General features: G+C 37.3%; 1 protein-coding gene across 2 annotated transcripts in view; it reads right to left on the bottom strand.

Moving 5' to 3' along the window:
• Window positions 1-12,763, bottom strand: part of NALCN (sodium leak channel, non-selective) — a gene marked incomplete at both ends in the record, with an annotated part of 224,145 nt that overhangs the window by 109,034 nt on the left and 102,348 nt on the right. For both annotated transcript variants that reach the window (XM_082278001.1, XM_082278000.1), the window contains one exon: window positions 1,613-1,744. In XM_082278001.1, the coding sequence (XP_082134127.1) occupies window positions 1,613-1,744 (132 nt within the window). The remainder of the gene's footprint in view (window positions 1-1,612; window positions 1,745-12,763) is intronic.

Consider the following 12,763-nt stretch of genomic DNA (forward strand, 5'->3'; position numbering starts at 1 on the left):
AAGATTAAAATGAGTTTCTCTGCCCTCAGTTCTACTCTCAGATCTGTGGGGCGTGTCATAAGACAACCCAGCATTTGCTGGTTTTATTCCAATGTCTTATTTTCAGGATAATAGTTTTCATGTTCATGTAGTTTTTCAAATAGACTTAGAAGATCAGACAAAATAAAGACAACACATTTCTCAATTAGTCTTGTAATTGTTGTCCGTGCCAACACTGACTCAATATTCACACAGAATACAGCCATACCCAGCAGCATGAGAGACAACAGAGAATGATGCAGCAGTGCTGTCTCTATAATCTGAACTTTTTTAAAGGTTTAAACTCTGGTGCTGTGTTTAATGGGCTTTTTTGCTCTCATTTTTGTCCCAGAACTCACGAACTCTCAGCTTCATACAATTTTAAGAGATCAGATACAAATTCTAAAACTAAGATTAAAAATATGTATTGACTCGACCTTCCTTAAACTAAAGAGATCCATAAAGCATTGCATTGTTATGGACTAAAGGGCTTAAAGTTGGGTGTGTGAGTCTGAATATCAAAGGTATTTAGACATAGAAAACCACACAACAACCAAAAGCAGAGAAACAACCAGGAACATTCTGCTATCGTGCACTCTAGTCTAAGAATGACCCCTCTGGCTCCAAAGGACTGTGTAATTATTGAAGTCAGGGAAACTGCAGCAATCATAAAGTAGACATGTGCCCAATACAGGCAACTGTGATCAACACTTTCAGAGAACTGATCTTGGTGCACTGGTTAAAGAAGTGATCTTTCAGCACTGCTGATTTTTTACTCTGATACAGTAACAATTCACAGTGCCCATGGAAATAAGTATTTTTAATAAAGAATGCTACAATATTGATTGCACTTGATTTAAGAAAAACAAATACCTATTTGAAGCTTTGCCTGTACATTAGTACCAAAGACTTCAATTACTTTTTTTTTTTCCTTTACCTGAATTAATTATTACTAAAAACACAACTATGCAACGTTCTAGGATCTCTAGTGCTAGATCTACAGTAAGATCTTTGACCAGCTAATGACTCAAGCAGGCTTCCTGTCACTTGTACCTCCACTTCACTGTTCAGGAGCACAGACTCCTCCTTTAAAAAAATCATGCCTGCATAAATGTTTTTTTTTGGTGGTGTGCTCTTGCGACTGCTGAAGCCAGACTATTTGTAACGCTATTTTGGTTATGCTTAAGGACCTTCTGGCAGCTAAGTATATCTACCAAATAAAGAAGATTTAGGAAGAACTTCTATACTGTATTTTTAAAATACAGTTTTGTCATCTTTTTAAAGTGAAATTCTTCTGAATGTTACACTCCTGCTAGAGAAAGATAGCAACTCGGCAGCCATGCACTCCCTGCAGATGTTACACTTAAGCCTCAGCTTACTACCACTAACATTTTGTTTGAGGAAATTACCTTTCAAAAGGTTGTAAGATAGAGCTGTCAGCCGTTGTCAGACAGAGGAAGTTGAACAACTTAGCAAAGTATTCTTGGAATGCTTAAGGGAATAAAAAATTACATACTAAAATGTTCTTGACAGTCACATTTTTTACTTCAGCTTATCTTGAAAATTACCCAGATAGTTGTTTTAGCATACTCACCTCAGCAAGGTAAAATTCATCATATTGTCTCTTGAAATTTTCTCCTTTATAGTAATTACTTGCAGCAACAATCACATCGACAGCAACCATGCTTAGTATGAACATATGAAACACAGATGACCTCATCATTTTCTACAAAAGAAAGAGTAAATTTTATCATCAAAAGGAGTCAAACCACATGCATTTTAAAGTTCTATTACACTGTCAAAACATAATTGGCTTTAATACTGTATTATTCTAAAGCTTCTTTATCTGATTCTAATTTATTAATCTTTAAAATATGTTTTAATATATTGCTTCAACTGGTTTACATGGCAAGTTTTGGGGATTTTTTTTGTACTTTTCCGTTTTTATTTGTCAATTGACTTCTTACTGAAGGTTTATAATTTAATATGGTATCCATTACTTTAGTATGTTTTAAAGCATAAAGAGCATGTCTGTCTACTCAGTTGGCCCTGGTTAATACTCCTGCATTATGATTTATTCACGCAAATCTTGATGACTTACTGTTCAGGAAAAAGTAACATCAATTCTATCTTGTGCTTTGCTTTTTCTCAAGAAACAGATGTATTATGGGATTCCTCTGATGTCAAACTATTGCCTAAATGAATAAAACACATCTACATATAGTAGATATACACATCTGGGCCAATGAGCTGTGAAGTACTCACAGATAATTCACATATCTGTGTACTTAAAGCTTTGTGTCACTGCTGCTGCAGTGACACAGGAGAGGAGAGAAACAGAGGCACAGAGCACCATCCAGGAGTTTACATCTGTGAGATACCAAAACATTACTGATAAGATACATAAGAAGTATGCAGAAGTTCAAAGAAATAACTTCTAAGCCCCCACCACAAAGACCATGGACTTAGGATTTACCCTGAAAACTTAACTCACTGGGTCAGCCACAGTAGAAACAAGAGTCAAACAGACAAAATTATTTTACATTAATCCACCTTTGAATGAATGGTCACTAATATTAATAACTTTTTACAAACTCCCACAAGTAATAGAGTTCAAGTCTTTAATAAAAGTAAGTTAAGTACCATTATGTTTCCTTGTGTATGTTTCTAAATTGTGCTAACAATGGCAAAAGCCATTTTTATTTGTTTCTGAGTTTATATGTAGGGTTGTTGTATGTTTCTTTTTTGATGAAATTAGAGCATAATATAGGCCGTATGGGAGGCTGCAAGGACTGGTATTTGTTCAGCTTTTAGCAAAGCCTTGTGCCTGCCTACTGAATAATTAATTTCATCTTGAATTCCACTGGTGTTTAAGATAGCTTCCTTAAATTGAAGCTGAATGGAGACTAAGCACATATTTACAAGCATACAACCTGATAGAATTGCCTCTTGTCTCTTAATACCTGGACTTTTTGTGTGAATTACAGGTAGCATTACAGACAGAAGACAGCTCAAACCCTTCTCATGCAAGCCAGCTTCCTTTTGACCCTAGTGACATAAAATGGTTGTATATTCTATTCTAGAAAAGGAGGTTCAGGAGATAAAGCCTTACATCCAGTAATTTACAGAACAAGCAGGGGTTAATACCTAAAGCACAGGTAAGTTACCAAAATAGTGGCTAAATAAGGTCTTGCTTTTATTTTTAATCCACAAGGCAAGCTATAAGAATACAATAATTAAAGATAGGGCTACTGGCATCAATCATGCATTTTTTTTCAGTAGTGTGATTCAAAACAGGTGTCATCCTTTACATTTCCATTTCACACAAATTCTAACCAGATAGTTAGTCTCTCTGCATATTTTACACTGTATTTTTAATGGTGTCAAAATTTCCATCATAATAATGAAGTATTCTGTCTCAATTGTGAAAGTACTTGCTAAAGAAACTAGTAAGGGAGGCTGCAAAAGGCACTTTTATCTCCTTTCACAGGGAAGCAAAATGGTAATATGGGAAAAATAAAAATGCATAAACTGTCTCGATACACATGTACATATACACACACTTTGTCACTAGCCTGTACCTCTGGACACTGTGGTGATTTAGGAATGGTACTCCTCAATTTAGTGCTGCCACTGATACTCTCTGAACCACACCGCCACTTGCTCACTCCCCCCGTCCCCTTCCCCTGCTGGTGGCTGGAGAGGAGAATTGGAGGCACAAAAGGTAAAGATCACGGGCTGAGATAAGAACAATTTACTGGAGATGGCAATGAGATAAGAAAACGAACAGTCACAGCAACAACATTAATAACAACTGTACAAGAGAGAGGTGAGTGAGCCATGCACAAAATGTTCAGAATCAGCACTACCCGAGCACTCCCTCTGCAACACTTACTTGACTGGAAAAGACTCCTGCTTGCAAGAGACTCCTTTGCCCCTGACCCCAGCAATGACATCACGTGGTATAGAATAACCTCTAGCTTCTAGCCATGCCCCCCTTTTGGCTACTGCAAAGACTAACCTTGTCCTGGCCAGAACCAGAACAGACACTCATAAAAAGATTTTCCAGTGGCATATTTAACCCTGGAAAATAAATAGCAGTAACAGAAATAATATCCTAACCACAGTTTGTTTCACAGAATCACAGAATGCTTAAGGTTGGAAAAGACTTTTAAGACCATCAAGTCTAACCTAGCACCACCACCACGTTCACCATTAAACTGTGTCCTCAAGTGCCATAGCCACGTGTTTTTTTAAAAATTCCAGGGATGGTGACTCCACCACTTCTCTGGGCATTCTGTTCCAATGTTTAACAACATTTTCCATTAAGAAATTTCTTCTAATATCTATTTTAAACTTCCCCTGGTGCAACTTGAAGCCATTTCCTCTCATCCTGTCACCCCCCCCACCTTGCTACAACCTCCTTACACGTAGTTATAGAGAGCAATAAGGTCCTCCCTGAGCCTCCTGTTTTCCAGGCTAAACATTCCCAGCTCCCTCAGCCACTCCTCATAAGACTTGTGCTCCAGCTCATTCACCAGGGTCCTTGCCCTTCTCTGGACTCACTGCAGCACCTTTTATTTTTCAGTAAAATTCAATAAAGCTTGTTGTCAAGGTCGCCTTCCCAATTAAACTGAAAAGAGACTATTTAGCTAATAGAGAGTATTACACTGGCATAATGTGATTCAACATTAAGATAATAAGGAAGGAGGCTCAGACAGGATGCAAGCCAGGCACAGGCTATGTAAAGGCAGGAACAGCTGGCTGAGGCAACAAATTAGGAGATAGCTGTGGTGAGGAACACTAAAAGCACCCAGGTGCTGGCAGAGAGACAGAGAGCACAAAGGGCCAGCAAGGTGGAGGTATCTGAGCAAATATCTCCCCTGCACACACAGCAAAAGTGCTGTGCTGAGGAGATAAAAAAATAAATAAAAAAAATCAATCATCATTTTTACATCTGAGGACTGGCCAGTTCATAGAGACCAGATTGGCATCTGTGTTTCTTGACTTTTTCTACGTCATGTCAGAATCTAGCTGCTCACTTGTCATGAATGCTGCGCATGATTAGCAGCTTTCCCGCTGGCCTCTCAGACTGCTGTATCTTTAGAAGACCAATCACAGGACTCTAACCCACAGACCTACTGTGTCCAGCTTTCCCCCTACTCTAATCTTAGTTTGTTCTTTCTGCATCACAGAATTTTAATTTGGATTTGCACCCTTAAAACGATTCAGACACACCTCTGCTGCAGCGTTCAACCATGAGAATTCACTGTTTCTTCACAAATTTCTGTATTTGGAATGAGGTCTAAGTGAAAGCTGAATTTAATCCACAGCTCTTGCCCAAGCCTTGAAAGAAATTTTGGATCATCGGATCAGCAGTGTGTTATTTGGATTACAGTCCTTTTCAGGGCACATAGGCATGGAAAATTCTCCACGCAAACTGGAAAAAAGACACATAATGCCAATTTTTGTTCTTGTTTAATTTACTGACCTTTTTTTAGCCCTTGGATGTGTGTTTCTTAAGCTGTGTAGGAATGAGATGAAAGAAATATTCTGATGTTGCTGTCAGCCAGATAAATGGTAAATTGTACCTAATATTTAATTTGATTTAAGATTATGTGCTGAAGAAGTCTCAAGTGAAATGCCCTGCTGCTGACATCAATCAACTACAACAGTGACGAATTTCTTACATTTACTATGAATTACCTATAATGCTGGCATCTGACTGCATGCAGGATGCTAATTCTCAGTGTCCAGGACAATGAAGAACCTGTATGGCACAGTGCATTAAAGATGCAGTGGCCATAAAAACCAGTACATGACGAACTGTTAATGACTGAAATTCTTTCATTGTTTGGAAATACACAAAGGAGCCAATCTGTTTTGTGCTCAGATGGGAATTTCATGACTGCAAAAAATACTTCTAAAATACTACTCATTGATTCAACACTATGGACATGTTTGGCGCAGATGAGGAACTCGGAATGAAAAACTGTATTTCATATCCCAGGTTCACCCAAAAATTCAAGTAATGACACTGCAATTGCTGACAGGTAGAGACTACCTGGCTCACTTAGTCTTACAGAGCATTACAGTGCACAGTGTAAAGAGGTCTTCTGTCACTCCAGTAGTATCAGAATGGGGTACATTGCTTTAATGCTCCTCCCACGTTCCTGCATGGCAGAGGAAGGATGAGTGACATAAATTTGCCTTTGCCAGCTCACTGCCCTGGAGAACATCCACAGCAGCTGCCACTTTGCACAGTCAGAGCCACACAGACACTGGCTCAGGAAAGCAGTGGTCCACGCAAAATGCAGTCACTAAGTAAACTGGAATTACTGAATATGAAACTACCTTTTCCTAATGCTAGATCCCATGTGGGGGCTTGATATGCACATTAGGTCACTCCTTGTATCACCCTCCTTCATACAGGATTTTTGTTTCAAGTACATAATAGGTCTTACTTACTAAGCAAGATGGTAAATGTTGTAAACTTGTGGGGTCTGGCAGACTTAATAATGAAAGAACCCATGGGCTACATTACCCTGATATTACTATCTCAAAACTGACCCAGCTGATGACGTTTAATATTATCATGTGAAACCTTGAAAGAGGTGTCTTCAAAGGGCTCAGTGGTTTCAGTTTAGACCTACAGAAATTCAGATGGCATCTGATAATATTAACAGTCTTGGTGGTAGTCTAAGAAAACAAAAAAAAGAGGAAAAATCATCTTGAAGAATAAAAAATTACCTAAAAAGTCCTCAAACTTATTAGTACTGAGCAAGACATGGTGAGGATCTGATCTGTAGAAAAGCTTTGCTTATTTTGGCTATTTAGTGTGCGAAAAGCTTAGAGTGCATAATTGTCAAACTGGCAGGGTAGCTCTTGAAAGTACCAAACCAATTAATGAACAGTGTAAACATCATTTAACTAAAAGACTTTAATAATCACTACATGGGTAAGCAGCTTTTTTTCAGATTTTGATACTCTTGAGTTGTGCATTCATCAATGGTAAAAATACAGTTGTATCTGTATTTCTTTATATTTTAGATATACTTTAACACTTCATAAACCAGTAGTATCTCCTCGTCTGTGTTATAATGGAATGGCTCTAGCAAGCTTCTTACTCCTTTTTCATCTTCATTGGCTTTTGCTATTTGCACAAGGAAGCTAGATCCTGCTAAAAGATTCCAGCCAAGCTTCCAGCTATAGCTGTTTAAAGACCTTGTACTGGCTACATGATCACTGAGGTTTACACCTATCATTATAATGATCCTGTATGTTATTTGTACTCCTTTCTGTACATGCCTACTTGAAGACCACCCTTTCTGGTAGTTAGAACAGACTTTGGTTTGTTAAAGTTGTTTGGATGTGCACAAAAGAGTTGGGTGATATTACTGAACAGCAACTGAAAAGCTTAAATTTGTGCTACTCCAGTCTTTTTTACTTATGGGCCTGTTGCAGCCTAGATCTACCACCACAGTGACACGAAGGCAAATTCAAGTCCCAGGTTATCTCCATGCACAGAATCACCATCATGTGTGGAGATACATTCTGGAACAGCACTGCAAATCTTATGGTACCCAGTGACTTCAGAAAGCCCAATTAGCTGGAGTTATGTGGGCATCACAGAATATAGAACCCTTATTCAGAAGAGCTAACAAAGCATGACTCAAGTTCATTGTAGCAGCTTGGAAAATACTATGTCAAATAGTAATAAAATGAAGTATTGTAAGTAAATTCTCATTCTTTCTGGACATTCAGAGGTCAGCCCATGGCTCCTAAATACATATAAAGGGATTATGGTTTCATAGAGCAGGGCCAGTTTAAGGTGTATGCACAGCATTTACACCACTAAGAAAGGAACATGACTGCCAGTCATTCTTGATTCAATGTTGAAAGCAGGACACATCAAATGCCTCACAAACTATTATAATATACAAGACCAGAAATAGCAATACCCCTTTGACTTCAGGATTCTATGACACAAGATTTCTAAGAGTCACTAAGCAAAGATTCAATCCTGGTCTAAAGAAAAGGGTAAGTTTTTTTATCCTATACATGTTTAGTATATACTTATGGTGTTTATTTCATCCTTTTTTTTTTTTTTTTTTTTGCAAAGTGCTTGAAGATACCTTGAATATGAAAGAAGCTTTAGAAAATCACATTCTATACACTGCTAATCACAGATAATTCATAGCGTGAATAGGATAAATTTGATTTTCATCTTGTTGGTTAATGGCCATCTGAGCAAGAACAAAATTGTGAAATTGCAGAAAATTTTCCCTTTTGTTTGCAGTACATTGTAGAGCATTTTACAAGCTATGTAACTAATTTTCTATAAACCATTTTGCTTTCAACTTACTTTATGACTGCCTGACAAAGATATGCTTGTGAGGAGAATTGAGCAATTATTCCCATGCTCTGCAATCTGAACATTTCTGAAAATTATTAAGCATTAACCAGAAATTTTATGGGAACAAACTTTTTAATATCTTATACTGATGCAGTTATATATCAGTATGGGACATTAAAAAACATTGTAAATCTAAGATACTATCCACTTTATTTGAGAGGAACTTCGATGCTAGATGAATTCAAATAATGCAGCTTCATTGAGGAAATGGTAAATGATGAGTTTAAAGATGCTGGAAGAGGTGGCTTTTAGATACTACAAAGGAAACAAGTCAGTAGCCACAGCTCAGATGTTTGGTGATGACAGAGAGGCAGTCTTGGCTTTATGGTGCAGGACAATTGTCCCAGTGTAATGAGAGCATGGTGGTTCTTCAGCAATTTTGTCTACAGACACTTGCTTTAACATTTTTATGATGGTAGAGAGGAAGTTCTTAGGGTAGTGATGTGGTGGAGATGAATGTAAAGACCCTTTAAGATTCACAGCCCAACGAAAAATCTCCCTAGAAACTCTAGGTTACTTTCAGATCACCTTAGCACAGAGAACCTTTGTTATCAGATACAGGAGATAATTTAGATGGTAAGGTGATAGTCAAGGGAGGAAAACGCTCCCCAAAACACAAACATCATAACTCTGCAAGTTTTAGAATACGTGTCTGGAAACCTTTCTATAAATGTTTTCGGGCTGCAGCAGAGGTGACCCTGGCCTGGCAGAAAGAGAAGTATAAACAGTAAACTGTCCTGGCTTGTAAAATATTCTACAAGTTTCACTTTACTGTGCTTCTCTTTCCACCTTCTACCTCATCTGATTAGGATGCAAAAATTAAGGTAGCCACTGCATCTGTGTTTTTACAGGGTGTCCTACCATGCAGCCTCAAAACAAGCTGGAAATGGGACTATTCCTAAATAATGGTAACATTTCAGGACATGCAAATATGCTCTCCAATAGGTATGCATTAAGACTTTGTGCTACAACAACATATTTTAAGGCAACAAATATTTCAGGTGACATGGTATAGCTAAAATAATAGAGAAATTGGCAGTTGTTAAGAACTATCTTCCAACAGTCTAAATGTCTCTGTAATATTTGAAAATACAGGTGAGTCATTAACCTGTCATATTTACACAGACTCTCCTGCCTTTTAGAATAGATAATTTTGATTTAAAAATTAAAAGCTACTTTAAAAAACAGCAAACTGAGTTCTGATCAAAGGAACAAAGTAAAGTCAATAAGACAGAAAGAATGAGAAAATACACACTTAGGAAGTAAACAGATTGAAATAATGATAGAAAGTCTACTGAAGAGAAATGAAAAACTCTTATCTTGAAGAGTTTTTTGAGTAACCAAGCCTTTAAGTCCAAAGTTTCTGTCAGAAATTAGATACATTTTTTCCCTTACATCCTAGATTTGAAAGTCAAAGTTCTATTTCTGCTATAGGACTAAAGAATGTGTTGCATATGCCTCTTTCAGACTAGCTGCATCCTGTTAATTCACATCCTGCAAAAACAGAATAAAGCTGTAGCATAGATACACTTCTGTACGCCTCTTACTAACAGCAGCCACTTTTCTCCTCCCACAAACTTCTAATAGAACAGTCAAAAAGAAAATGGTGACTCTTCTGCCCTAAAAATCCATGAAATAATGGCTTCTTTGAAATTAAACTACCCTCCTCCCCACCAGTTTATAAATCAGCTAACACAGTATGTCATTTTCTTTGCAAGAAGAGAGAGAGAGGAAGTAAGCAGCCTTTCAGCGACTGCAATCTGACTTACAGAAATTGAGAGCAGCTGCTGCAACATAAAAGAAATCTAAAAATACTACTTAAATTGTTCACGATAATAACAATGCACAGAAATTGTTACCTACCTGTCAGATTTTTAGAACTGCTAATAAGTATATCATCACCTCAGCAGTAATTTACTCTAAAGCTACATACTATGAAATGCAAAGCAGAACCCAAATAATATGAAGTTTTAATTTTTTTCCCCAAATATAGCCATATAGATCAATTCAGAAAATATAAGTCAAAATGATTAATGACTAAAATGTGAAATTAAATAGGCCAAATTAATTTTTGTTTTATATCTAGTGACTTCATCAAAGCTGTAGGGTGGAAATTCACTCTGTACTTTACTAAGATGTGATTAATTACCTATGTGTCCTATGGGGATAAATATGCTTCCTAATCCCAGAGTACTTGCAAAGAGAAAGTACACAAGTTCTTTTCCTCTCACAATAAAAAATACTGAACTAGCTTAAAATCACAACGCTAAATGCATTTAACTTGAGTGCATTTTATATATATTAAAATTCATTTAACCTTAATGCATTTTATATGTATTAACCTTAGTGCATTTTACCTGCGTTGGTGACCACACACTGAAACAGGTTGCTGAGAGAGGTTCTGGAGTTTCCCTCACTGGAGATATTCAAGAACCGCCTGGACACAATCCTGTGCCACGTGCTCTAGTGTGATCCTGCTTGAGCAGGGAGGTTGGACCAGAAGTCCCCCTGTGCTGCCTTCCAAGCTTAGCCAATTTGTGAACCTCAGGTACAGGAAGAGGTGTAGAAACACTCCCAGCTGCTCATATTATGGATAAACACTACATAAATACATAACTATATAAACAATTTATGTATGCACATACACACATTTATATAAATAGCCACTTACAGGGCAGGCCAAAATTATAGCCAATTGCTGATGCTGCCTTCAGTCAATCACCTTACAGTGGATGTGCCTGACATTTTAAATCTATATTTTCTAATTTCTTCTCTGAAAACTCCAGCTGATTCACTATCAGCATTACAGCACTATCTGTGTTTACATACAGTTGCCAAATCCTCTAGATATAGTCTCCTATTTTATGTGTGTCATGTTTTCATATTTATATTTTGAAAGTATGTAAACCACAAAAGAAAAAAAAGAGTAATAATGTTGTACTTACTCTGTAGCAAGACAGCTCCATCTCCAATACTAAATCTATTTGCTACTATCTAGAAGCTGCGCCATTTATGAGCTCTTGTACATAATATATTGCTGACTCTTTCAGATACACACTAAATATAATTTTGACAAGTAATTGATTATTAAGCTTCAACTTTCCCCCAAATTTCAGGAGGGTGAGTGACAATGGAAAGAATCTGGATCCTACTTGTGCCATAATTATTTCCATGCCTTCAAAATTTCTGTAACTTTCACATTTTACAACTCTAGGAACTTCACTTCCAACAATTTTCAATTAACAGTTGTTCCTTGAACTATATGCCTTCGAAGATCTCACCTGGAAGGCCTCCCTGAAACTGCTTCAGTAGACTACTTACTCTTTCACTTACATTTCAATTCAAGAATCATGTCTCTGAAATATCATTTATTAACCAGGTGTGAATCAGCCATTTTCACTGCCTCTGTTTTCTTTGCCCTTTTATTTCTCAATTCATTAGAATAATTTTTATTTTTATGTTATTCCAATACTGTACATTTACTAGCTGCTTTATAAATATGAAGGAAAAGGCCGCTCTTATTATAATGAGTAAGTCATGAGCTGAAAGAGCAACAGACCGTAATGTAAGTATTGCACCTTATTCTGCAGTTAGTACTCAGGATCATCATAAAATCCTTCAGAATTCTTGATACTATTTTCAGGAAATTACCCATGTACCAAGACAGGTGTAGCTGAGTTGGAGAGTAATGAAATATGCTGCCTTCCCTTCCCTTTTTGCCCTCTCACAGTTTAAACCACTTTCTCAAGAATTCAGTGGAGATTCCATTTCAGCGTGGCTTTGTGGCTGTGTCAACTCCAATGAGCGAGTGGCTCATATCAGTTGGTACCTACTACCTCTGCATACGCTGTGTGGGGATATGGCTCAGCACTAGCCACATGTGCTGTAGCCCAGCTCTCCTCACAATAGTGTTCACGTCTCATGAATGACTTACGTGGGTGTTCTGCTGATAGTATGAAGTGACAGGAGGCAGGAGAAAGCTTACAGTACTCAGAGTGAGTTGGAGGACTGAAAATGTAAATCCTGCTGTTAGGAAGACTGCAAGGCATATCTTTACCTTTGAGCTCATGAAAAAACAAAGTAGAGAGTAATTCATGATAAGTAGAGATTGAGTTTCTATTTGCCTGCAACCTCTTGTACAATGATGAAGCACTATTTTCAATTCTCAACTACTGAGAAAGCCCTAAAAATCCAACATTTTAACATAAAAGAAGAACAAGAAAAGAAAAAAAAAGAGACATGGGGAACACTTCATTTTTAAGACATGATAGTGAAAAAAAAAAATCCAAATGCTTCAAGGAAAAACATGCATGGAAACAGCAAAAAATA

This window comes from Coloeus monedula (assembly GCF_965178545.1).
Source record: "Coloeus monedula genome assembly, chromosome: 3".
NCBI lineage: Eukaryota > Metazoa > Chordata > Aves > Passeriformes > Corvidae > Coloeus > Coloeus monedula.